Genomic DNA, 27,947 nt, shown 5'->3' with positions numbered 1-27,947 from the left:
AATCTTGATTCCAGCTTGTGCTTCTTCCAGTCCAGCGTTTCTCATGATGTACTCTGCATAGAAGTTAAATAAGCAGGGTGACAATATACAGCCTTGACGTACTCCTTTTCCTATTTGGAACCAGTCTGTTCCATGTCCAGTTGAAACTGTTGCTTCCTGACCTGCATACAGGTTTCTCAAGAGGCAGGTCAGGTGGTCTGGTATTCCCATCTCTCTCAGAATTGTCCACAGTTTATTGTGATCCACACAGTCAAAGGCTTTGGCATAGTCAGTAAAGCAGAAATAGATGTTTTTCTGGAACTCGTGCTTTTTCCATGATCCAGCGGATGTTGGCAATTTGATCTCTGGTTCCTCTGCCTTTTCTAAAACCAGCTTGAACATTTGGAAGTTCACGGTTCACATATTGCTGAAGCCTGGCTTGGAGAATTTTGAGCATTACTTTACTAGCGTGTGAGATGAGTGAGTGCAATTGTGTGGTAATTTGAGCATTCTTTGGCATTGCCTTTCTTTGGGATTGGAATGAAAACTGACCTTTTCCAGTCCTGTGGCCACTGCTGAGTTTTCCAAATTTGCTGGCATATTGAGTGCAGCACTTTCACAGCATCATCTTTCAGGATTTGAAATAGCTCAATTGGAATTCCATCACCTCCACTAGCTTTGTTCATAGTGATGCTTTCTAAGGCCCACTTGACTTCACATTCCAGGATAATATCTATTTAAAGGCTTAGATATTACACATGTATGGTATTATCTCTGGGAAGACTCATGAAGCTGTTAGGATTGCCGCTGGGGAAGGAAACTTCAGGTATGACTTTTTGTACAAGTTGAAAATTTTTCTTTTTACCAAGAGTAAAAATGACTTACAAGCCAAAAACAGCAACAGCAACAACAAAAAACAAAGCCCCTTCTGCAGAAGATGAAGGGCTTCCTTGCAGGCAGTGCAGCCATCCCCATCCTTACCACCTCGAGTGGCCTGAGCTGCTAACAGTTGAGGAGGACAAACACAGACCACTGGTTTTCGCAATCATTGTTTTTATTAACTGGCTTTATAGGCTAAAGTGCATAGTAAAGACAAAAAAGGAAATGTATACATAGCAAAGGGATGTTTTCTTGCCAACATTAGAAAGACCTGAGATGCCTAAGTGTCCGTTATAGGGAACACTGGACTGAGGGAGTATGTATTCAGGCAGCAGGCCAGGGGCTGGCTTCTGGTATGGACCTGGGACCTGCAGAAGCCACTGGCATGCAAACCCTGCCCAGGTAAAAGCTGCAATAGAGGGTGTTGGGACAAAGGGTCACACTTTGGATAGGTGCTTCTGGTACCAAATCAGAGTCCAGTTCCACTCAAGGCCCTGGGGAACCAGCACAGCTACTGAACCTCCCCTACTACAGGTAAAGTAACCTCCACCATCCCAAAGTGCAAGTCACAGGAAGGGTACGGGGGTGACTCCTTAGCCTAGGCCTGCTGCACAAGCCCCCAGCTGTGGGGTCACACCTTCCCCCACTCTCAGTGAATATGTAACTGGGTCATGATTGGTCCGAAAAGTCTCTTGTCTCATCACATGCCTCCCTCTCCTGGAACAAAGGTGTCCAAGGAGAAGAGGAGGGGTTCTTGAGCTCCTTGGAATGATAATTCACAAACAAACAACAGTGTCTCTGGGCCTCTGTTTATTAGAGCAGAAGTCAGCCTGCAAGTTAGGGCCTGGCAATTTAGAATGAGTCTGCTTCACTGAGCTCGTATCTGCCTCTGGAGCACTGCAGAGAAAGAACATCTGACTGAGTCAGGACCCAGAGACACTATAGACAGCCCTGGGTGGAAGCCCAAACATGCTCCAGGCAGTCTGTCCACTAACTTGTAGGAGAGAAAAAGAAGAGACATCTGTTAACTTTGCTCTCAGTTCTGGAGATAAAGTGCTTACTCTAGCGCAGGAGTAAATCTAGAAACAAATGTGGGCAAGCCCTAAAAGTGGCTCCTTAAACAGGTGCTAAGACTAAAAGACAATAATAAAAAACAACCTTCAGTTCCTTCGGCAGGGAGCTGGCCCAGCCTTGTGGTGGCCAGGGCAAAAGGCAGTGGGCTGCCACCTTCCTACATCATCCTCTGGAGCTCCTCATAGTTCATCATGTTGTTGGCTGTGTCAGACCAGGCAGGGTGCTGGGCTCCATCCATCTCAGAAGCAAGCTGATTGCTTCTTTCCAGCGTGTGGTTTGCCCCCCCGATCACCTCCTGACACTCAGGGCACTTGGCCCTCTGCATGGCTCCCCCACAGTCGCCAATCACATAGATGTGGCCATTGGGGCACTTGAACCAATGGCCACGACGGTAACCCATGGCTTTGACAATCTGCACTCGCTCTTCCTCTGAGATGCCCAGGCCAGAGCAGGGGAGAGCGGCTTTCAGAGCTTCCATCTTTCTCTGCACAAGCTCTGCATCCTTCTCGGTGAACTTACATGTTCTCTCAAGGATGTTCCGGACAGTGCTGATCTCTTCAGCGACACTGCCTCTCACCTTCCTCTCGGCCATCTTGCAGAGGGTCAGGAGGTTCACCAGGTATCTGAGCCTCTGGATTTCACTTTGGAGGTCATCCAACTCCTGACTGCTGAAGCTCAAACGCTTCTTGGCAAGCCATTCGTGAACCTGGTCTAATCGAGTCCTCACTTTCTCTTGCTCTAAGACATGCACTTTTTTCAGGGAATCATATAAGCCAGCCAGGTGGTCATAGAAGCTGATACAATTCTCAACAAGGCCCAGGTCCTTCACTGACAGATTTTTCTGGGCCAGCTTCTCTTCCAACTTCAGGAAATCTTCCGGGAGCACCTGGCAGAGGAGGTTCTTCTCCTCCAGTAGGGCCTTAAGTCGCTCCTGGCTGACTGCGATCTCCCCTGCTGAGCCCAAGATCTTTTCCTTAACGACTTCAATCTCTTCCAGGCGCTGTTTGAGGCTGGTTCCGTATCTCAGATTTTTGCGGATGGGCACCTGGCAGATAGGGCAGACCTTCAACTTGATGGCAACTTCGTCACCCTGCTCGTTCATGTAGCGGTCTAGGGCTTGCACTTCAAAGATGTGGCTGCAGTCTTCCAGCTGTACAAAGCGAGCATCTGGCTCATCCTCAGAGCCAAAGAAGATCTGGGTGACTTCTTCCTGGTGGCAGACACGGCACTTCTTGGGGCATGGTTCCCCACACAAACCAATGCACGGGTGGCCACAGGCCAGCAGCTTGGTACAAGGCACGTAGCATGGCGGTCGGTTACAGGGCTCAGAGCAGAGTCTGGTGCACTGGTAGTGCCGGCAGCGCCAGATGCAGGGTTCCATGCAGGGAGTACACAGTTCCCCACACTTCTTCTTGCACTGGCTGTGGACGCAGCGGTTCTGACAGGTCCGCTGGCAGGGTGGACACTCGCCAGTGCAGGGCTCCTGGCACTTGTGTGAACAGATGAGCAGGCGCTTGCAAGGCTGCTGACAGCGCTCATGGAAGCGCCCTTCGAAGCAGCTGTGGCAGGAGCCGGGACACGGATGCCCACAGTCCAAGATGCTACCACACTTGGTGGTGCACTGCACTGGCAGGCCATGCTTGAGGTCCTCCACGTTGCCACACTTCATCTGTTGTCTGTGCCCACACTTGAGCGTCACGGTGACCATTTCTGAACACAGCCACACACAGTCTTCACCACATGGGTGGCTGCACCTGTGCCCACATTTTAGGACCTTGGGGCAAGGCTCCTGGCAGCAGAAATCTGACTCAGGCACAGAACACGGGACCATTTGTTTATGGCCGCACCGAAGAATGGTTTTGGGTACCTTCACCTGACAAGGCTGACACTCCTGGAAGCAGACAAGAGGGCACCGATGCCCATCTTGGCAGATCACCTTCTGGCATGGCTTCATGCACTGGAACTCCTTGTGTGAGGAGTCATAGGGGTGGCAGGCACGAGTGCAGACATGCCCGCAGCCCAGCCGGAACTCACAGGGTAGGCTGCAGCCTCCTTCGGGCACTTTTTGGAAGTCAGAAGCTTTGGATACTAAAGTGTGGGTATCGGGGTGGTTCTGGCAGCAGAGCCGGAGGGTGCAGCCGATTTGATCATTCTCTCGAAGGGTGTGGATGATCTTGCTCCACAGGGGCACCTTGGCCAACATCTGCATGTTCCCAATGCAGTACATGCCCTTCTTGGCGCGGGACAAGGCCACACAGATGCGGTTGGATATCTGGAGAAAACCCACCTTGCCTTCCTGGTTGCTGCGTACTAGGGAGAGGAGGATGATGTCATTCTCCTCCCCTTGGTATTTGTCCACCACGTGGACCTTGACACCCGCGAAGGTCTTGGCAGGCATGAGTTTGCGCAGGCAGAAGAGCTGCCCGGTGTAGGTGGTGAGTATGGTGATCTGGGAGGGCAGGTACTCCTGGCACAGGAAGTACTTGCACAGCTCTACCACAAAGCGAGCCTCGTGCTGGTTCTGGTGGCTTCTGCCTTCTTGGATTTCCTGTTCAGGAAAGGTGTGTTCTACAAAGAAAAGGTTGGAAGAGACCCCCTGGAAAGAAAAAGAAGACACGTTAGGTTTACTCATGGCAGCTTTTTCTAGCTTCATGTGTGCTGGCCACTGGCCCTGTTCCAGGGAGGAACCTTAGAAGGCTTCTGTATACTCCATACCACAATCTTTAATTTATGAGCATCTGCTGTGCTGAGTGCTTTATATACATTATCTCCTGCAATATGGTAATGCGATCAGGCAGCAACCATTATTCTACTGTACAGAAGACCCTTACCCTTAGAACTGGTATATAATTTGGTAAAGGCTACACAGCTACTAAATGGCAGAGCTGGGATTCCAAAACCCAGGTCCGTGTTCTCAACCTCTGTACCACTCCTCTTCTTAATAACTAGCTTTTTACTGTTTGGGGTTTTTGGTTTGTTTGTTTTGCTTTGTTTTTGCCGCCGCTTGGCTTGTGGGATCTTGGTACCCTGATCAGGGATAGAATCTGGGCCCTGGCAGTGAAAGCACCAAGTCCTAACCACTGGACTGCCAGGTAATTCCCAATAGCTAGCTTTTTAGAAAGCTGGCTGTATACCCTTCTGAAAGCCCCTTTTCGTCGTAAGAAAAAGATAACCTCCTAGGTTGCTTACAGCATCAGAGAAAGATCAGGTAAAGCAGATTCACCTTAATCTTCTCATATTTGAGAACAGAAGGATGGTTTTCCAGATCCTGGTAAATGTGAGGGGTCAAAAGCCGGGCAATTTCAGGACGCATGCGGTGCTGAAACAAGACACGTCTGTCATTAAACACATGGGCAGAGAATAAATGGACAGTTTTAAAGACAAAGTTGCTAGTGGAAAATCTGGGGAGATGACATTTGAAATGAACAGGGAGAAAAGAGAAGAGAAACAGCGTCTTCATCTGACACAAACTCACCACGGCTGGTCTTGTGTTATTTTAAAACAGAAAACAAAATCAGACAGAGTCATTTCATTGCTAAACTAGCTTTATTTTATGAACCCTTTCTTATTGGCAGTTGGCAGGCTGCCAGGAGCCTTCACCTGGACATTTGGTAATAATGAAGATCTAGCTTCTCACCTGGTAATTCAGACGGACAAAAGGAATGTTTACTTTCACCAGCCGTTCAAAGAGGGACACCTCCAGGTTGAAATTCTTGGCCAGGTCATACACATTGGCGCTGGGGCGCAGCTGAAGAGAAACATGGCTGAGGATTGTCCACTGAAAATGTAATGTTAACCATCCACCCATCCACCCACCTATCAAATGTTTTTCAAGTGATTTCTGGGTTCCAGGCTCGGCTTTAGATGTTAACAGGCTAGGGGCAAAGAATGACAAAGACCATGAAGCCAAGAAATAAGGGTGATGTGACAGAATGCCTGGGGGTGGAGGTTCTTTACATATTCTCCCTGAAGAGTGACATCTGAGTTGACACCAGCATGGAGGAAGTTGTTAGTCATTCAAAAAGGAAGCCATAAGAGGAAACAGAAAGGATAGGAGTTGGGAACATAGTGAGCAAATGAGACAGATGGTGGTGTGAGGTGAGGTCAGAGAAACAGGCTGTACCCTGAGAATATAGGTCTTTGTAGGCCACTTTAAGATGCTTGATTTTTATATTAAGTTCAATGGGTATCCACTGAAGGGTTTTAAGCTGGGGAGTAACATGACCTGATTTGAGTTTTTTAAAAAAATTCACTTTGGTTCCTTTATGAGGAATGGATTACAGCATGGCAAAAAACGGAACCAGTGGGATGGGGAGCATGCTGTTTTAACAGTCCACTTAAAATGCCAAGGTAAATTAAAAACGGCAAAGAGGCCAGATGGAATAGATGACGCTACCTCTAAAATACGCCCCAAATCTAAGAGGACCTGCTCTTACACTGGACATGGGAGGTGAGGCAAAGAGGAATCACAGAAAGCCACCAACAAGCCTGAGGATGGAGGAAGGAAGCAGAGGCCAGGGTCTTCCTGTCTGATTCCACCCCTGCAGAGAGTCAGTTCATCTTCCAGAGGGCCCAGGCCTACCTGCTGGTGGTCCCCAATCAGAATGAGGTGCTGGCAAGCTTTGCTCAGTGTGGCAATGGTGTGGGCCTCAAGGACCTCTGCAGCCTCTTCCACAATGACGATCCGGGGCTCCACCTTCTGCAGGATCTGGCGGTATTTGGCAGCACCTTGAGTCAAGAGAAGAGACTCCTCTGAGTGGATGTACTGGACTCCCTGTGTCACTGGCTTCTGGACTGGTGCACCCTGAACCTGGGTCTGTTCCAGCTGAGTCCTCCTGTCCACCTAGGGCTCTGGGGACCACTGGACGAGAATGAGTGCTGCTGGATAGTCTCCAGACCAGCAGTGTCCCCATGCCATCACTGCTGAGCACTTGCTTTCACTGTGTTTGGAACCTTGGCACTGGAATCATCAGCTGCTGAAGTTCCAAATGCAATGGAAGCAAGAGGGTGAATATCACCAAGAGAATCCAAAACAGAGCTTGCTCTCAAGAGCTCTTCATGGTATTTTCCTCTAACCTACTAAAGAAGTTTCTCTTTACCTGTCCCAGATAATCTGATAGGCATTTGGCACCAAGAGTGAACTCCGTGCTTTCTTACCTGTGGTTGTCATTCCTACAATCTGGGCATCTTTCAGGATGTGCAGGTCTTCCTGGAGTCTCAGCTCAGCCATTCTCTCTGCTGACGTGCGGTACTGGCGTTCATAGTTGAGGATCTTTCGGCGGGTGTCAGCCTGGTACATCTGGAGCCACAGCCTGAAGAATGTGAAGAATGATAGGAAGCCACATGCTCTTTGAGAAGTGGTGGAACCCCCTCAGTGTGCCCTGTGCATAAGTGGAACCTACACCCTAGAGGAGGTTACATGCCACAGAGAAAGAAGACAAGACCCAGATGTGCAGGGACCTGAGAGTCCTGCCCAACAAAAGAGATGTGCAGAGAGATGTATGTAAGTGGTCAGGAACTAAGGAAGGCGGGGGATAAAGAACAGATGCTAATAACTGGACAAGAGTCAGGAACTTTAAAAGCTTCAAGAAGAATTTCTCACAAATTGTCCCTACTCCATTCCTGCCAAGCCCCTTCCCCCCTCCTCCCCCAATTCTCCATAAGTAAAACAGATTATGTCAGCACTCTTGCTATAAAACCTTCCAACAGTCCTCTTCAGCCCTAAGAGGCCCTGCACAACTTGGCCCCTGCCTCCCTCTCTGGCCTCACTTTCCATTTGTCTGAGCCACAGCTGTGGTGGTTGCCTTCTTTCAGTTTCTCAAACAAACATGCTCCCTCCCATCTGGAGGACTTTATGCATGTGGTCCTCACAAGCTCATCTGCTCCCCTTCCCAAGTGGCCTTAATAAGGGCTACTCATCTTTCAGATCTTGCCTCCAGTGTCACTTTCCTGGATAGCTCAGACCAGCTCAGCTCCCATGTTAATATTCTTAGCTCCTTGGTCTTTCTTTCTCAGTGGTGATGCCTATTTGTAACTTTTTATTTGTGGAACAAACTAATTTGTTTTCCTGGTTAGACTCTACACACAAACCCCACAGGGTAGAGCCGTGTGTGTCTATTCTATCTCATGGCTGCATCCAGCACTCAGATCATCGGGAGTGCTCGATCCATCATCAGTTAGCACTAATGTTGAGGATTTGAAGGGCTTATATTCTAGAAACGGGAAAGGGACACCCTGGGGAAATTACATGGGCTGGCTGGGGGTGGGGGTGGCGGTGAGGATGGGGACAGGCACCATACCTGTAAAGCTGCCAGCGAGAATTGAGGTCCAGTTGCCAAACATCCTGGATTTTATTGGCCTCAGCCTCAGTCATGGTGTTCAGCTTGCGAAGCTCAGCCTTCACTTTCTTCTTCATTCTCTTTTTCTGGCTGCGCTGGGTCTGCAGATATCAATACCAGTCAGAGTCATGGAGCAGAGATGGGCCTGGTTCTAAGATGGGGGCCAGAGCACACTGAAAAATGGAACTGTCATCTCTGATGAACATCTCTTAAATGTTCCACACTCTCCCCACAGATATTTCATTGCTAAATGAGTGCTCTGGAGCCAGTTTGTCTGGGTTCTAAGTCCCATCTACTACTTATTATTTGTGGGACCTACAGTAACATACTGAACCTCTATGTGCCTCAGCCTTCCCTTCTATAAAATGGGAATAATAACAGTGCCTCTTCACAGAGTTGCTGGATTGACTGAAGCAGTAAAATACATGGAAAGCACTTTAGAAGAGTGCTGGTAAACTGGTTACTACTGAGCATCTTTTGACCACAGTCTGCTTCTTATTCCTAAAACACGACAATAGTGGAGGTACATCTCTCTCATTAAATGCTATACAAATCCTGCTAAGATGGTCTTAATGCCATTATATCAAGATAGTATCTTAAACATGTGGGTGAAAAGCACCCTTTAGGAGAAAATATTCTTCCTTGGCTCTGTCAGAATCTGAGGTCATGAGCCTTTAGAAGGACTAGCATGCCAGATAGATGTCACAATACTATGGACTCCCCTCTATTTCAAAACCAAAAAATTAAACTCCTCCTAAGGCCACAGGGCAGAGAGATGTGCCAATCCATGCTTCTAAGTATTGTGATCGTGATTCTGTGCCTCACATAGAGACGCTGAACTGAACTAGGAAATCAGGCTCAAAGCCAGCAGACTGGAGAACACTGCATTCAGTAAAAACCTGCCCTCAAAGTCCCTTAGATCATCAGTAGGGTTCAGTGCTCTATTGTCATAGTAACACACGGTAAATTCTGAGGACCCCAGGGTTCTATCAAAGGAAGGAGAAGACAGAAAGTCTGGACATTTATACTATTCTGGCTCTAAGAGAAATAAGAAATTTCAAAGTGAATGAAGGAGAAACGTTCCATTCAGTCTATACAGCTTACTTCATTCTGTTTTACTTGAATCCTCTAAAATCCTAATGCTCGGGCTGGTTTGCTGTTGAGACTATCTATAAAAGCACCAAGCACTAAGACCATCAGTGTCTGATCTGACTCATATATGCTACATTTCTCTAGAAGTTCAAGAGAAGTCCTTGGCTACCTGCTTCCTGTTTTTCTAAGTTAGCATTTATCGGCAGGACCCCTCTAAAAGGCCGTAATTTCTATACCCTTGAAAACGGGACCTATCTTATACAAGGATTAGGTTGTAAGAGGGGGAAATGAAAGTGAAAGTCACTCATTTGTATCTGACTCTTTGTGACCCACTGGACTATACAGTCCCTGGAATTCTCCAGGCCAGAATACTAGAGTGGGTAGTCTTTCCCTTCTCCAGGGGATCTTCTCAACCCAGGGATCAAACCCAGGTCTCCTGCACTGCAGGCAGAGTCTTTATTAGCTGAGTCATAAGGGAAGCCCTGTAACAGGGTAAATTAAGCTAATTATGAGGATGAAGTGAATATAGTGCAACAGAAGAAGGTGAAAATCAGGTCAGGACAGATGCTCTCAGGTCTGTTTCGGGAGTTTAACCCACAATCCCCTGGTGGTAATAACTGAACTCCCCTTTCCCACTCTGTTAGGGCTTTCGGGGGCTGTGAGGAAGTGAGTTACCTCCCACTCTCCTGTAGCCTGCTCCTGCCCGGCTGCCATCCCGGGGCCATGGTTGTCTAGCCTCATGGCCAGGAGTACTTCCGCCAGCTCCTGGATTGCCCCGTTCTCTTCCTTCCTCCGCCGCCGGGGCCGCGCCGGCTCTTCCTCCTCAATCATCCGGTCTGCCTGGATCAGGTCAGCCTCCTCTGCGATCTCAATCAGTGAACCATCTTCTTCCCCTTCCTCCTCCTCCTCCTCCCTTTCTGCTTGGGCTAAGAGAGGACAGCAGGCAGGACATGGATGGAGAGTCTTAACGTCAAAGGGTAAAGAAGGGTACCTACAAGAGCTTAGATGCGTGGGGACATTCCCAAGGTCTAAATGGTCACCTCCGCTGAGAGAAACACAGGAGGAATGAAGGGGAGAAAGACACATTTCCTTCCCCACATTTTTGTTACATTTAGAAAATCACATGAATGTATGCCTTTTTAAGGGAGATCTTACTTATGTCAATACATATACAAAGGAAAGTATACAACATAAACGTGCAATTTAAATGATAATAAAAATATATAAAATGAACATCCAGGTATCTTCCACCCAACTTAAGAAGCAGAAAGTTACCAATTTCTTTGAAGACATTTGTGAGCTGTACTAACTTGAATTTTTTATTACTTATTCCTCCCTTTTAACTTTACCATATATATGTTGTTGTTCAGTCACTCAAAAGTGTCCAACTCTCTGTGACCCCATGGACTGCAGCACACCAGGTACCCCTGTCCTTCACTATGTCCCAGAGTTTTCTCAAACTCATGGCCATTGAGTCGATGATACCACATATATAATGTATGTGTGTACGTGTGTTAGTCGCTCAGTTGTGTCCGACTCTTTTCAACTCCATAGCTCTTCCGTCCATGGAATTCTCCAGACAAGAATACTGGAGTGGGTTGCCATTCCCTTCTCTAGGATATAATGAATACATATCTTCAAATAATGCATTATCTAGCTTTGACTTTTCTGAGCTCTAAAGAAATGAAATCACATTGAATATATTTTCTTGTAACTTGCTTTTTACATTCAGTATGTTTCTGAGAGTCATATCATATTGCTGTATATGCTGTAATTCATTCCTTTTCACAGTTGTATCGATTATCTGAATAGACGGTAATTGATCCATCTGTTGTACAAATGTGGATGGACATTTGAGTTCCTTATGTGGATCTGCCAATCAATACTTCCACTAGTATCATATCAGAGTTCCCGCTGCTCACATTCTTATCAGTGTGGGATTATATCAAACATTTTAATTTTTGCCAGTCTAGTAGGTGTGTAATAGTATATTATTGTAGTTTTAATTCCTCTTGTTTCTAGTGAGCACTTTTCATGTTTATTGACCATGAAGATTTTGTGATATGCTTCTTTAAAAGTCTTTTATTTGTTTCCCTATTAAGCTTTTATTGGTCTTTTTTGATTGATTATGGCTCTTTATAAATTCTGGGCATTACTATAAGGTCTTGCTCTTCTCGTCTTAACCACAGTCCACCATAAGGTGTGACTCTAGGCACACATCCACTTCTTACCTGTATTTTCAGGTGCTGCTGGAGCAACACTTTGGGTGAAAGAACCAACACCCAGCCCGAGAAACTCCAACATCATGGAATGTTTCCGACCCCGGAAGCAAACCCATTCACTATCCTGAGGAAAGAAGAATTATTAGTCAATGAGAATTCTGTGACAACTCAGTATGAAGGAAAGGTCTTCTCAAGAGGTCAAAAGGTAATTCCCCTAGAACTCTCTTAAAAATGCAATGTTTGGGCAACTGGGTCTGTTAATAGAACTTATACAGAATTTTAAAAACAAAATTTTTCTGCTTCTTTTGACAAAATCAGGAGCTATGGGGGCAATGAACCTGTGTTCCTAAAAGGCAACAAATGGCTGAAGAGCGCTGTTGCCACGCCTTTTCCGGTTTGTCTCAGTCCTCACTACTTAACAACACAGTTAACTAGCCTGCTTCAGTCATTCACACGACCTGACTGACCTTTTTTAAAGTTTTTGGGTTTGTAACCCTGGAAATGCCAACCCACTGATAGTAGAGCTACCATTTCACTGGATTCCTAGCCACCCACTTTACAGAGATTGCATCATGGACTGCCCTGGTGGTCTGGTGGTTAATACTCCACGCTTCAACTTCAGGAGGGACAAGATAAATCCTTGGTTGGGGAACTAAGATCCCTGCACGCTGCGTGGCACAGCCAAAAGAGAAAAAAAAAATTCACAGAGTACATCAGATACTTCTTGTAATATCCTTTGAATGCAGGCATTATTTTTATTTTTGTTGACTGCTGAGGGCCCTGAGGATCACACGAGCTCAAGTCACACAGTCAGTCTGTGTGACAGGTCTGTCAAGTCCCAGGCCTTCTACACGTGCTAGGTTGCCTTGCTATGATTTGGTTTCATTTAACAAATATTTCGAGCACACTTATTAAGTTAAGAGGTTTACAGATATTAACTTGCTTGTCCAATAACAATCCTATAAGAATTAAGTTGATCTGTAAAAGACTGCCTTTTTGCAAGTTAAATTTACAAATACTGGCAATTTCACATAGTTCAACTAAATATGGTCCCCAAGTGTGTGTGTTTTTTGTTTTTTGCTGCGCTTCATGGCATGTGGGATCTTAGTTCCCCAACCAGGGATCAAACCCATGCCCCCTGAAGTGGAAGCTCAGAGTCTGAACCACTGGACCACCAGGGAAGTCTCTATCCCCCTTTATAAAAGAGGTAACAGCAACAAAAAAAATTAAGTCGCCTAGAGCAAAATCAAGATTCATATCCAGCAGACTGGCTCTAGAGCCTTATTTTTGACTAGTATATTCAGGTGACTTTTCTCCCGAGAAGGAACTTTTCACATCACAGCAGAATCATAGCAGATTATAGCTAATACTTTGACTGCTACTTCTGCTGGAGGCTCCCTCCCAATACTGGACGAGAGATGCTTGTACTCCACGGGATGACCCCTCTACCTGGTTTGGTCCATTCATCAGGCTTTTCCAGTGCTGGGGAGAGATAAACTTCTCCAGATGCTGTTCCTGTAGTACCCCACGCATGGTACACTCCAGAGTCTGGGCCCCTTCATGCAGTTCTTGCTCTGACTCCTTCATTTGTGTCATGATCTACCAAGAGCAGAGGGAAATAAGTGGATGAGGAAGTATGTCATTATGCTCAGCAGAACTCAGTCTCTGCCTTGAGGGAAAACAAAGGTAACACAGGAACAGCTAGTCTTAAAACCAGAGGATTAGTATCTAAAATGTCTAAAAGCCTCCTACCACTAGGAAGAAAAGGAAACAAATAATACAACAGGAAAATAGACCAAGTATACCATGGTGGAGACTTCTCTTTCCCTTAGTAGTAAGAATTCAGAGTTTTGGTTGGGCACAACACTGCCCAGCTAGAAGATGAAATTTATCTGGCCAACAGGCTGGAAGAAAGGTTATGGGTGGTTTGGGGGAAGTAGCTTTAAGGTCCTGGCAGGGGCTGGGAGGGGTGGTGTGCCCTTTTTTGTCCTTTCTCCATCTTGGACTACGAGGGCAAAGATCCCACCATAGGATTAATGGAATGCTGGAAAGAACCTGGGTCGTTCCCAGGTTTGTGGAGCTTCCCTATTTCCCCTGGCCTGCCCACCCACAAAGCCACTGCTGTCTTGGTTGGTTCTCCCTTGAGCAACCTCAGATCTCCGAAGCTGGGACTTACACTCATGTAGGCCCTTCGGAGGTGCATAGGGAGGTTGCGGCGGAATTCCCGCTTGTTCCGCAGCTCCCTCAGGGTGAACTGCTTCAGGATTTCACTGTTGCTCCTTCCACCTACCCGCACAATGCTGGTCTTTTGACACTTGTAGATGCCTAAGGAGCAAAGTGGAGCACGGGCAGAGTTAAGAGGAGCTATGCTGGATTCTCTTGGGTAAGAGCTGCATGTGTCTGGGATGTTGGTGCAGCTGGTCCCTAAGGGTACAAACTGGTATTTACAGGAAATCTACCCTACCAGTGAACAAGAAGGCCCCAGAGATGACGTGACCTGCAGAGCAGTAAAGTGTGATGCTTCAGTGCAAAGGCTTTAGACTCAGACACCTGGGGACCCAAGTCTTATCTTTACCACTTACTGCTATCTTACCTGGGGCAGGTCACTTAACTTGAGCCTCAGTTTCTTTGTCTGTGACTTGAAGACAGTAATACTTTCCCTATAGGGCTATAGCCTGGATAAACGAGAGAGTATCTTTCTAGCTTCTAGAGGGGGCCTGGCCCAAAGTAAGCATTAGTAAATGCTCTCTATTACTCACTCTATAGATATTTGCTGATTGCTTATTATGTACCAGGCTAGGTTTGGAAGCTAAAGTAGTCAAAACGCAGGCTCAGTTCCTCATTTGTTCTCATGATTCACAGTCTACCAGAGAAGACATGTAAACATTTTAACTTAATAAAATTTAATACTACAAATACATGATAAAAGTGTGTAACAGGGGACCTTAACTAGTTGGGTGGGGTATGGAGCTAATTTTTGAGGATCTAATTTAAACTGAGACTCCAGGAATACTGAAGATTTAATGTAGATGAAAGAAGGATATAAAAGAGTGGAAAATAATAGTCTAAGCATTATTTTCCAAAGAAAAAATAAATACTTATTCATTCATTAATGTGATTAATATTTTTTGAGTGTCTAGAATGTGTCAGGATCTGTGAATATAGAAAGAAATAGGACCAAAGCTCTTAGCATTTATAGTCCAGGGTAGAGATACATACATATGTGCCAATTAAGTCTTAGAAGAAAAAATACAACAGGACCTGGGGCAAGAAGGAAAGTCCATATGAAGTAGGACCTGAGGAATGAGCTGGAACCATCTGGGCTGGATGCATCAAGACTGAGAGAGAAAAGAAAAGAAAAAGTACATGCTAGGCAGAGGAGACAGCATGGGCCAAGAAGAAGCTGGAAGAAGACAAGAAATTGTAGACAATCAGTGTGGCTGGAATTAGAATAAGGGAAGAGGTAGGACAAGAGCATCAGACTTAGGCTGGAGCAGACAACACAGAGGAGGGCATGCAACCCACTCCAGTATTCTTGCCTGAAGAATCGCCATGGACAGAGGAGCCTGGTGGGCTACAGCCCACGGGGTCACAAAGAGTCGGACACAACTGAGCGACCAAGCACAAGCACACGGACAGCACACAGCCTTTCCTGTCATGTTCAGCAAGGACTGTGGACTTTATTCAAAGTGCAACAGAGAGCAACTGACGTCGCTCATGGTTCAACTATATATGTCTTAAGAGAGAAGTTTATTTTTTCAGCTGTGCTGTGTGGTTTGTGGAATTTCAGTTCCCTGACCAGGGAATGAACCTGCACCACGGCAGTGAAGCCCATAATCCTAACCATAGACCACCAGAGCACTCTCAACAGAGAACAAGTTTGCCTACAGATATTACCTTCCAGAAACTGGTCCAAAGCATGATTAGTGTAACACACAACCAAGATGGGGAACTTCTGGATGCTAATTTGCCAAACAGGCTCGTTGGTTAGAAGGGCCTGAACAATTTTTAGACCCACATAAGTTTTGCCTAAAAAACAAGGAAAAAGGAGAGTTAAAAAACTTAAAGAGACTTTCTAAAAGGAGTAATTAATTACTTATAGCAAGTTATTATTATTTAAAATTTTAAGGCAATACACTGAGATGGTTTAAAATCCTAGAAGCACAAATGGTTTTGTATTATGTTCTCTTCATTCTTATGTCTCCAGCTACCTAGTTCCTCTCTTGGAAACAACCAACATTACTAGTTTATTGCATAACTTTTCAGAGACAGTCATTCTATGCATACACAAACAAAAATGAATATACAGTCTTTTTCTAGCTTCCCCCTTCCTTTCTAAAATACAAATAGTAGCAGACTATTTTCACTGTTCTATATCTTGGTTTTTTCACTTACTAAAATTGGAGGCAGTTCTCTGTCAGTATAGAAAAAGAATCCTTTATTTTTCACAGCTGGAAGGCATTGTTTTCAGCTAGTTTTCTACTGACAGACATATACTAATACACTGTTTCCAATCTCACATGGTGAATTATTTAGAAATGCTTTTAATATACAACAGTAGACTTGCCTTTGTGTTAGGAGGGAAAAAGTCACAGAAATCAACATTGGAGTTAGAGTTATGGGCTCATTAGTAAATGCTAAATTCTTATATTGTGTCAGGCTGAGAAGGTAGCCACTGTCCTCAAAAGTACTCAATACTGAGTAATACAAGAAAATAAAAAAATTCAGTATAGCGGAATACTTTTCAGTATAGATAAATAAATGACAATTTCTTGCTTCTTTTTCTTCATATAGTATGTATCGAGTGCCAAATAGGTCTTAGATATGGGGTTAAGTACAAGAAATACAATGGTGAGCAAAACAGTCATGGTTCTTATCTTCTGGAACTTACAGACTTGCAGAAGAGAAAGATAATCACACAAACAAATGTAAAAATCACAAATGTGGGAAATGAGAAATACAAGGTACCAAGAAAACAACTGGGATTCTGGTCTACTCAATGAGACTAGAAGAGGCTTCTACCTGTCACTTCTGGGAAAGTGCTAACTGAGTAAGGCTGGGCAAGAGAGAAGAGAAATGGACTGGCTGGGAGGTTCCTCCATCTTCCAGGGAGTGACGGAGGATAAGGCCTGGCTCCAGCAGCTGAGATAAGGAGGCAGACTGGGGAGCCGTTCCAGAGGTAAACTTGATTGCCACAGGATAATGGTTTGGCTGGGGCGGGGAACAGAAAAGAGTAACTCCCATGTTTTTAATTTGGAGTCCTGGATGGATAAGGAGACCTCCAGAGGAAAGAAAATCTTTATAATTCAGTATTTACCCCATTCTCTCCCACTGCTTCCTTCCCCTTAGAATGGATACTTTTGGGGATTTCTACCTCCAAGATGACCCCTCTGTCACCTCCCCTCAAATTCACAGGTAGGCTCTTTTTTAGTAGCTGCGTGTGTGTATGTATGTGTGTAAAGCTAGTGTGAAATTACTAAATTGTTACTATACTTGGAGCTAAAGAATCCCAATTCAAATGATAATATTAGGGGAAGTTATTTGGAACACAACATTTTTTAAATATACTAACAGCTCCTACAGATCAGTAAGAAAGGGAAACCATCCAATAGAAATATGTCAAATACAAAAAGGCAATCCATAGAAGCAGTATATAAGTAGCTAATAAAGACAAGAAAGGATATTTAATGTCACTCTTGATTAAAGAAATACAAATTAACCACCGTGATATACATTTCTAGAGGGCAATTTGGCACTACCTGTTAAAATTACAAATTCACATATTGTTTGATTCAGTTAGGGATTTCTCCCCTGGACATATTCTGCTTCTGTGTGAAATGACTCACAAACAAGGTTATTTACTGACATTGTTTGTTTTAGTAAATCTTTCCATAGAGAACTGGTTAAAGAGATTATAAACTAACTATACAATGGAATATTACATACTCATAAACAGGATACCACTTGTGCACCAATCTGAAAGGATCACCAAGATATTTTATAAGTTAGCAAAGCAATATGCAAACTGTTTTCTAGCACAGAGAGTTAAAAAAAAATAGTCGGGGAAATAAATATAAGTATGCATTTGCTTGCATATTCATAGACTATCTCAGGAAGGATAAATAGGAAGACAATAACATCATTTGCTTTAGATAAAAGAACCAAGTGGGATGGTGAGGGGAGAAAGACATGGATTAAAAAAAAAAATCTGAACCAACTTTTCAATTAAAACATAAAACTAAAATTAAAATGAGCCAAAAATTATAATCTCATAGATCAGGGAAAACTGCTAATGAGAAAAGATTGATATCATACAACAATGCTGGAAAGTATATAAGGAAATAGGAACACTAATTCATTCTTGGTGGCAGTACAAACTGGTATATCCTTTTCTTCTTCTAAGGTCCTGAAAGCACTACTTTAATTATGCATATTTTCCCATCATATGGGTGTCTCATCAGTAACTACTTTGCATTTTGTTACATTAGTTTCTTATCATGAGCTGCCATTGTTTTATCGGTATTTTTTAAGGACCTCTTCCCATTGTTTTTTTAATATTCTTTTGAGAGGGTAATATAGCAGTACCTACTAACTATTAATGTGAATTCCCACCTTAAGGAAAAACATTACAGAAGTAATAAGCAGAGTACTCAAAGATAAACACACACAGAAATAGATATATGAATACTTAATAAGCACTGTCTGTGAAACTAAAACACAAAAAAAACCACAACATGGTACATTCACACCATGAATACAGGCATGTTGTAAAAAGAGTGAGGTACATTTCTAAATGTGACTGTAGTGTAAAGAATGTAAAAATATCCCTAACATGTAGTTATATACATACATATATAAATTGTAGACCCATATAGATATACAAATATAGCATAATCTCATTTTTGTTATTTAAAAAATAGGAAAACTATGCAGGTATGTATGTAAACATATAAATACATTCAGAGACACGAAGATATATCAGTTTTAACTTTGGAAAACATCTGGAATGATGTACGTCAAACTGCTAATAGCAGCTATCCTTCCAGAGAAGGATTAGAGTGGCACACAGGTCAGGGAGGAGGTAGGCAGGTGTATTTCCAAGAGAAACAAGTACAATGAGGTAGATGACAGAGCCAGGAGCTTCTAAACTGCCTGAGTCTCAGGTCTGTCAATTGCCATCTGTGTGAGCATCAACATATCATTCAAATCCTTTTTGCCTTAGTTTTTTCATCTAATTAACATGGAATGGCTTCTACCTCACAGCCTTGCAATGAGTTAACATATGCAAAAAATAGACAGTAGTATTTGGCACACAGGGTATTTATAGTTGATACTATTTAAATTTATATAAAATCAAGCAAATCAATACAGCCTTTGATGAAGCAGACAGAAGTCAGGCATCTCCCTAAGTCTGACCCCTTAGAAGTCTTTTCTAACCTTGTGATTTTGATCTATTACCATGTATACCAACAAGTCCTCATTGGAAAATCACTATGAGCAGTTCCTTTTTAAAAAAATTTCTACCTATTTATTTTTTGAGCAGCTACTTTTTAAACAAGTTTGATGCCCATTTCAGGGGAATGTCTTAAATTGAGACATTCTAGAAACTTAAGAGTCCAAGTCACCCTTGCCTATCTCTTAGGGCAGATGTGTGCTGTGAAAAATTTTATCTTACCTGTTCCAGGAGGTCCTTGAATAATAGCCAGTTCTCTTGTGAGAGCAAACTGCAAGGCTTCCATCTGGGAGTCATCCAGCCTCAGGGCTTCTTTTGAGGGCCACTGGCAGGGGTCTAAGACATTAACTCTGGGACGTCTCAAGCCCTCGTCATTCCTCAGAAGTTCCCCAGTGGCTGAGGGATTCTTTATTAACGGAGTGAAATCATATCTGCCCCCCATGAGCAAGTACCTTGGCTCCCTCACATCAGAGTCACACTCCACGATGTTCCTCTGGAAGGGGACATCTTCCTCTTGGACTTCCTGGAGTCCTTCCAGGACGTGCCTATAGGCCTCAAAGTAGGCGGTTGTCTCCACCATGAGGAAAGAGTCAGAGGGCTGGACGTCTGCAAGCAGCTGTTGGCTCTGCTCATTGAAAGAGAGCTGGACAATTCCTCGGCAGAGATCTTCCTGCTCCCGGTTAGACACAGTAGCAAAAAGAAACGTCTCAAAGTTGTCCTTGGACATGCACACTAAGGACCCATAGAGCAATCGCTTGGAGTTCTGCCAGCGGACAAACTTCAGTGGTTTTGTGTCAAATTGCACCTTGTAGACAATACCTGTCGATGAACACACAGGGGTGATAATCCTGGTATCAAAGTAGATTCGGATGTCATCAAACTTTCTCTTCCTCAGGCCTTGGTCTTCAAAGCTTTGAAGAAGTTCCAAAATGCCCTCTCGTAGGGGTCTGACAAAATCCTCTCGTAGGAGTCTGAAGTGGGTATCTAGATAGACAGCAGTGCTGTCATATCTTCCAGAAATAATGTTGGGGCGAAGGAATGGCCTCTCATCCAAGTGCACTTCATTGTAAGTGGGGTAAATGGGCATGGTCCGGTAGCTCTCAACATGGTCTTCTGCCTTGGGCTGCACAAGAGTGTAGGTGTCCACTTTTAAAGTGCCCTCTCGCCTCTTTTCCTGCAGATGTTCAATGATGGTCTGGACCTTTTCCAGGTTCTTCTCTGTCTCCTCTTCTATGTTAACACCAGAGGCCCTCAAAGCATTAAGAGAAGCTGGCAAGAGAGAAATGAGCATGGAAGTTTCCTGCACAGAGCTGGCAGGGAAGACACTTACAAGGTCCTGGAGGAGGGAGATGATATTGCTAATGTGTTTTGGATACTGGTTTCGAACTTCAGGGAGGGGTTCAGTGATCATCCCTACCACATAAGCTGGCAAGCAGACTTTGAGGAATTTGGAATTCTTCAATATGCCCAGGATATGGAGAACACTGTGGCGGTCCATTTTGGAACTGCAAGCCTTCCGAAGAACCTGGCAGATGAGCTCAAGGAAGTCGGACTTCATAAAAGAATGAGACAAGAGTTCCTGCAGTCCTGAACATGTGGCAAGGGTGATGACCACCTCAGAGGAGTCTTTCTGCAGAAGACTTTCCAGGAACTTGTAGCCCAGTTTCTTTACCTGCTGTGGCTGTTCTGCAAGCTTTTGGTGGGGGGTCCGCCACTGCTGGAAGTTTTCATCAGATCGTGGTGGGGGTCTGCGGTTCCTTCCCTCCTGGTTGCCATTTCTCCTCCTGGTGTCATTTTCCTGACCATGTCTTTGGCCTCTAGGCTCGTCATTGGCATGCCCTTCCTGGTTTCTCCTTCCCTGATGTGGGTTCCTGCCCATGGCCCCAAACCTCTCTTCTCTTTGCCCATGAGGAAAAGGATGGTTGTTGGCCCTGGGATGCCTTCTGGGCTGGCAGGTTCCTCCTCTGAGAGCATTGGCTGGTGGGTTATTGGCCTGATTTCTAGCTCTTGGTGGTAATTCTCCATCCATAGGTCCTAAACACAACGGGGATTTGGGGCAAACATAAAAATCAAGATGCAAGAAAATCCAATAGTACAACAATATGAACATACTCTTATTTTCCAAAACAACTAAGGAGCTTAGGTTTTATTCAGAGAGATAAAAGGTTTCCTACCAAGTCATGTTAATAAATATAAAATAGATAACTATGGTTGCTGTATACATTATGAAAATACTATTTTTTCAGAGGGTACAAAAAGAACAAAGGGAATAAACATTTGTTGAGTGCCTCATACATGACAGAAAATAATTACTCATTTAATCTTCATAAGCTGGGATTATTTCAGGGGCTCAAAAAGATCATCTCATTTTCTCAGTCTCTTGCCAATACCAAACAATAGTGAAAGCATGAGTTTCATAGCCAAACAGACCTGATTCAAATCTTGGTCTAGGGACTTCCCTACTGTACAACTTTGGCTAAGTTTTATACTTTCTCTAAGCCTCACTATCTGGGTTGCTGTAAAGATTAAATGTTTATAAGATGCTTAGTATACTATCTGACTTTCTGCTCTAAACAATTAGGTCACAGGCAACAGAGGCATCAAGTGGGGTAAAAGTATACAGGGAAATATATATTTGAACTTTGCTCAGCATCAGATGGCAAAAGGGAAGGTAGGACTTCCTTTCCCAAGATGTTTTTGAGCCAAATAATAGATTGTGAAGGAAACCGAAAAATGAAACTCAAGTTCTGTTTCAGGTCTGAAAAATGAAACTCAAACTTTGATTCAGGAAACTGAAAAGTGAAACTCAAACTGTGATTCAGAAACCTGAAAAATGAAACTTAACTCTTCCTCCTTTCTGCAGCACGAGTTCATCTACATAGTACTTCTCTATTACCAATCCTCAGACAAGGAGGTCTGCAGAAGAGCAGATGTACCCAGCAAACACAGAAGCTAACATCATCCTGTGGATGAAGCTGAACATGTTTTTCTTGATCTGCCACACATTTCATAAGTGACTTTGGCCAATTTACCCAAGCCCATTTTCTTTCACTTTCCTTTCCTCTAAAACTGAGTCTGGAGCTGACCCAACTTAGCAAAATGACTTGGAGATTTAAAAAACAAATAAAATAAGACTGTAAGCAATGATTTGATGATAACAAATGTTATAAAAGTTTCAAATGAATACCATATTCAAGATGACTGGGCCATTTCATGCTGTCAGATCCAAAAAAATCTACTAATGTACATATTTCCTTGTAACTGTTGTTTTTACATTTACTTTTCAAACTCCCAAGATATCATTAAATTTAGTCCTTTTAATACTTGTAAAAAGTCCTACTTTTAATGCTGGTCTGATTAGAAGACAATGTTTTGGAAGAATGGAAAATTGTATTATTTCTCAACCTTTCAACATTCACATAGCTCATAAAATAATATTCTACAGTTCTTCCTCATCTGTTCCACAACTGAAATTCGGAGGATATATTGCAAACTTAGGAAAAGGCAAGACTCCATTCAGTTTTGTTTTAGACAGTTCTGAGCAAACAGAATAATCATTGCAGTAGAGTGATGCTTTTGGAACTAACTTTGCTTTGGTGACTAGGACTCTATAGACATACCATCGAACACACAGCTACTAGCTATGTGTAGCTATTAAGCGTCTTAAATGTGACCAGTCTGAATTAAGATGTGTAAAATGACACATGGAATTTTGAAGCCTTAGCAGAAAAAAAGTTAAATACCTCATTAAAATTTTTTATATTGGTAACATCTGAAAATGATAATATTGAATACTTGTGGGGAATAAACACAAATTGAAATTGCCGAAGTACTATGAACACTGAAAAGGCAGGTGCACTCTCATGTTCATCACAGCATTATTTACAATAGCCAAGATATGGAAGCAGCCTAAGTGAATGAATAAAGAAGATGTGGGGTGTACACACACACACACACACACAATGGAGTATAACTCAGCTATAAAAAGAATTAAATCTTACAATTTTTAACAACATGGGTGGACCTAGAGGGTATTATGGTAAATGAAATGAGGCAGAGAAAGACAAATACTCTATGACTTTACTTACATGTGGAACTTAAAAAAAACAAAAGAAGTGAACACAAAAAAACAGAAACAAAATTATAGATACAGAGAATAAATAGGTGATTACCAGCGGGGAGGGAAGTAGGGGAAGAAGAGAAGTAGGTAAGGCAGATTAAGAGGTACAAACTCCCAGTTATAAGATTAATAAATAGTAGAGAAATAATGTACAACACAATAAATGTAGTTAACACTGCTATATATTATATATTAAAGTTTTTAAGAGAGTAAATCCTAAGATTTACCCTAAAAATCCTAATTTTTTCCTTCATCACAAGGAAAAACTTTTTTTCTATTTCTTTTGTTTTGTTTCTATATGAGATGGTGGATGTTCATTAAACTTATTCTGGTAATCATTTCATGATATATATTTAAGTCAAATTATTATGCTATATACCTTAAACTTACACAGTGCTGTATGTCAATTATATTTCAATAAAACTAGAAGGAAAAAACTCCAAGAAAAGACCTATAATAATAAAATATACTCAATTATAATAAAATGATATTATTTGGATACATTGGCTTAAATAAGACAAATACCAAATTCTATTAAATGATTATTTAGTATTAAGTTTTTAAATTTCATGTCACCTGTTTTTTGTTTTTAATGATGCTACTAGAACATCAAAAATTATGTTTTTGGCTTGCATTATGTTTCTACTGGATAATGCTGCTCTAAACCAGTTATTGCCATTTCTGATACCTCATCTCTACCTTTGCTAAAGTGACTTGTACCAATTTAGAAGCTCTCTTCGGAGAAGGCAATGACACCCCACTCCAGTACTCTTGCCTGGAAAATCCATGGACGGAGGAGCCTGGTAGGCTGCAGTCCATGGGGGTCACTAAGAGTCGGACACGACTGAGCGACTTCACTTTCACTTTTTACTTTCATGCATTGGAGAAGGAAATGGCAACCCACTCCAGTATTCTTGCCTGGAGAATCCCAGGGACAGAGGAGCCTAATGGGCTGCTGTCTATGGGGTCGCACAGAGTCAGACACAACTGAAGCGACTTAGCAGCAGCAGCAGCAGCAGCAGAAGCTCTCTTAAGGAAAGGGGAGGGCTTTTTAGTCTCAAAGTCACTCATGCTGTAGCTAAGGAATAAATCATTCTCGGTTTTTTTGACTTTGCTGCTCGGCTTGCAGGATCTTAGTTCCCCAACCAGGGACTAACCCAGGCCATTGCAGGAAAGTACCAAGTCCTGGAGAAGGAAATGGCAACCCACTCCAGTATTCTTGCCTGGATAATCCCATGGACGGAGGAGCCTGGTGGGCTACAGTCCATGGGGTTGCAAAGAGTCGGACACGACTGAGCCACTTCGCTTCACTTCACCAAGTCCTAACCACTGGACCTCCAGGGAATTCTCAAGAATAAACCATTCTTTACTCATTCTTTACTTGAGAGATGCAGTCAATTTTGGTGGGCCTGCTCATCCATAAGGAACTTGATTTCCTTCCCATTATAGATTTTCTTTGACTTAGGCTATTTTCTGATAAGCCCACATAAGTTCGAAACATTAAGTTAAAAAGGCACTAAATACACCTAATCTATCAAACATCATAGCTTAGCCAAGCCTACCTTTAATGTGCTCAGTACATTAACAATAGCCTACAGTTGGGCAAACTCATCTAACACAATGCCTATTTTATAACAAAGTGTTGAATATTTCATGTAATTTACTGAATAATGTACTGAAAGAATAAGATGGTTGTCTGGATACAAGTGGTTTTAAGTGTATTAATTGCTTGCTCTTGGGACAGCAAGGCTGACTGGGAGCGGAAGCTCACTGCCACTGCCCAGCATCACAAGAGAGCATCTTACCACACACATATTGCTAGCCCAGGAAAAGTTCAAAATTCAAGTCTGAAGCACAGCTTCTACTGAATGGTTATTGCTTTTAGACTATCTTGTAAAGTAAAAAATCATAAGTGGAACCAACATCAATCTGGGATCATCTGAGAGTAGAAAATCTTGCTCACCTCTGTGGTTAATATGAGGATTCCTGGGTCCAACCTCTGGACAAGGTCTTCGGTCCTCCATGTCTGAGTCACCTGATCTCCTCCACGGTCACGTTATTTCAGTTGTCTGGAAGTCTGCACGGTTTAACAGTTTTCAGCGCCTTTGAAACACAGCATCTAGCAGAAAAAGAAAAAAACAAATACCCAAATAGTATCAAGCTTAATCCTTCTGCCTCTATATCTTAATGCTTTGTTAACTAAGAATCAAACACAGATTTTAATCATGTGCACAAGTGTTCAACTCTGTGAATGCCCAATTATGATACAAAACAGGAAATTCACAATTTAGGATCAAATTCCCCCTTCCCTGCATCCTTGTATTTTCTTGGGGTTAAGGAAGTGTCATCATTTCCTATTCAAAACTCCTGTTTGGTTTATACCTTTAGCCAAGTTACTTAATCAGTTGCTAGGTTTCATTTTCCTCTCCTATAAAGCAAACAAATATTGTTGCTAGGACAGAAAAAAAGTACATTTTTATTAACCCCAAAATCATGTATTCGCTACTCCATGCAACACTTCTATAATACTCTATAGCTTGCAGTACTCTATAGTTTGTAAATAATTAGTGAGTAGATACTATACTACTCTTTGGAACAGAGCCAAACTGATAAAGCCCTCCCCTCCACCGAGCAAAAGAAAGAAAGAACATGTTTCAAAAACCAAGAGGCTTAACATCAACTGGATACTGTTTTCTCAGGACCAACTACAAATAGAAACCTGCGGTTCCTTCCTTCTTTCTTCTATCTTGATCTGCAAAGGTAGTCCTACAGGAGTAAGAGGAAGCCCCTTTAAAGGAAACGTCTCCATCCTACTCATACACATCATGTGGGCTGGGGAAAGAGTGGATAATTCAGAGTTCACAGCAAAGGGACCTTTTCCAACTGTCCCTCTCATTGAGTTTTAACACATTCATACTTGGAAACTGTGAACAGATCTGGCATTATGAGGAGTAGGGAGTCCCCTTCCTTCCTGCTGGGAATATTTTTTGAATCTCATCTCTCATTTTATCAAACCCAGTTCTTAAGGCTGCTGTTGAGTCGCTTCAGTCGTGTCCGACCCTGTGCGACCCCACAGACGGCAGCCCACCAGGCTCCCCTATCCCTCGGATTCTCCAGGCAAGAGCACTGGAGTGGGTTGCCATTTCCTTCTCCAAAGCATGAAAGTAAAAAGTCAAAGTGAAGGCGCTCAGTCATGTCTGACTCTTCGAGACCCCATGGACTGCAGCCCACCAGGCTCCTCCATCCATGGGATTTTCCAGGCAAGAGTTCTCAAGGCACAAGTTCAATATTTAGAGTTTTTCTGTTTAATTATAAAAACTTCTCAGGGAACAATTCTTTCTCTTGTTGAAAAAAAAATACTCAAATAGAAACTTACAAATTTCTGGGATAAAAGAAACAGAAGAAAAGAAAGCAGAAAGGCAAGGAAAGGGAGAAGCAGGGAGGAACAGGAAATGCTACCAAAAAAGCAAACTAGAGTGGGTTTCTTTGGGAATCAAAGCCTCAAAGGACAGGAAGAAGAAAATCAGTGATGTTCAAGCCAATGGAAGAGTTAAATCAGAGAAGAATGTAATTTACCAGGGTGGAATGAAAGATGTTAGAGGAAGTCTCCAGGCTCCTGAGAGAGTAGAAGAAAGGATGGAGAAGTCCCTGACACCCAGGGCCTCAGCAGGTCCTGATGGAGCTATTATAGGGTCAAGGGACAGCCAGGGCTGGGTGGGGCCACGAAGAAGGTGCCCTGGCAAGGCTGAAGCCTGGAGCGGCTGGGGAGGTTGGGGAGACAGCAAGAGGTTTGGGGTTCTCAAGAGGAGGGAGGAACTGAACTCAGCTGGGGGCTGCCTGCTGAAGCGCCGAGGGCGGGGAAGGGGGCGCCTAGAAATAGGGATGGGGAGTCTAGGTGTGGAGGGTGCTTCTAGAAGAAGGGGGATGAGTGAGGTGATGGAAGGTGAGGATGAAGGAGGGCCTGTGGCAGAAAGTGAGGACCGAGATCTGGGGGACAGAGGGGAACAAGATGATGAGGATGTAGGCGGAGGAGGTGATGGAGACGCTGAGGAGGGTAAGAGGGACGCTGGGAAGAGGGGACAGGGACTCAGGTGGATGAGGGGGGTGCTGAGGGGGTGATGAGTGCGGAGATGGGTGATGGAGGTCGTCAGTGATAGGGGCTCTGAGGCGGGTGATGGGGACGCGGGGGCTGAGGGGGCGGCAGAGGTAGGGGAAGGGCGGCACGGGCCCCGAGTGGCAGCGGGCGGGACCAAGTGTGGGACAGGGGCGCGGGGCACGGGGTCGCTCACCAGGCTCCGGCGTGTCCTCTCTCCGCCGCCGCCGCCGCCGACTGCCGCTCGGACTCGTGCGCAGGCAGGTCCGCGGCCCCGCCCGGCACCGCGCACTTTCGGTTTCCCGGCGCCTCAGACACGGGGCGGGGCGAGGGGCCGGCCGGCAGGAAGACGAGGGGGAGGAGGCGGTGGCCCAGGACGCCGAGCGAGGGGGCCAGGCCCTGACACAGCCGGCACCCCCTGCCCTGAGGCCCGTCAGGGGCGGGCAGATGCGCGGGCGTCGCCTCAGCTACCCCAGGCGCCTGGGCAAGAGGGCTCGGGCGGGCGCTGCTGAAGGGAGGGGACTGCGGGGGGCGAGTTAACAGCACCCAAGGCCGTTGTAGGCCTCAGCGGTCCCCAAAGGAGCGGGGACCCGGCGGAAGGCTCGGTGCCTGTGAAGCGCGACATGGCGACAAGGCCGACGGCACCCGGAGGCCTAGTAGGTACAGAGAAAGGGCGGGGCTAAAGCTCCCTGGACGA

At 44.2% G+C, this 27,947-nt stretch overlaps 1 protein-coding gene across 2 annotated transcripts; it reads right to left on the bottom strand.

Moving 5' to 3' along the window:
• Window positions 1–1,012: 1,012 nt before the first annotated feature.
• On the bottom strand, window positions 1,013–27,947 carry ZNFX1 (zinc finger NFX1-type containing 1). 2 transcript variants are annotated; one of them, XM_025263309.3, is made up of 14 exons: window positions 27,447–27,947; window positions 25,121–25,276; window positions 19,260–21,071; window positions 15,482–15,613; window positions 13,761–13,909; window positions 13,034–13,183; window positions 11,594–11,708; window positions 10,038–10,288; window positions 8,232–8,371; window positions 7,090–7,244; window positions 6,515–6,660; window positions 5,570–5,680; window positions 5,156–5,251; window positions 1,013–4,528 (listed from the first exon to the last, which is right to left on the bottom strand). In XM_025263309.3, the coding sequence occupies exons 2-14, from the start codon at window positions 25,179–25,181 to the stop codon at window positions 2,090–2,092; spliced, it is 5,757 nt and encodes a 1,918-aa protein (XP_025119094.2). In that variant the 5' UTR covers window positions 25,182–25,276; window positions 27,447–27,947; the 3' UTR covers window positions 1,013–2,089. The 2 variants fall into 2 exon arrangements, with proteins under 2 accessions (XP_025119094.2, XP_025119095.2); XM_025263310.3 differs by lacking the exon at window positions 5,570–5,680.

This window comes from Bubalus bubalis, chromosome 14 (genome assembly GCF_019923935.1).
Source record: "Bubalus bubalis isolate 160015118507 breed Murrah chromosome 14, NDDB_SH_1, whole genome shotgun sequence".
Classification (NCBI taxonomy): Eukaryota; Metazoa; Chordata; class Mammalia; order Artiodactyla; family Bovidae; genus Bubalus; species Bubalus bubalis.
The sequence above is the reverse complement of the archived record's forward strand: the minus strand, read 5'-3'. Positions and strand labels throughout refer to the sequence as shown.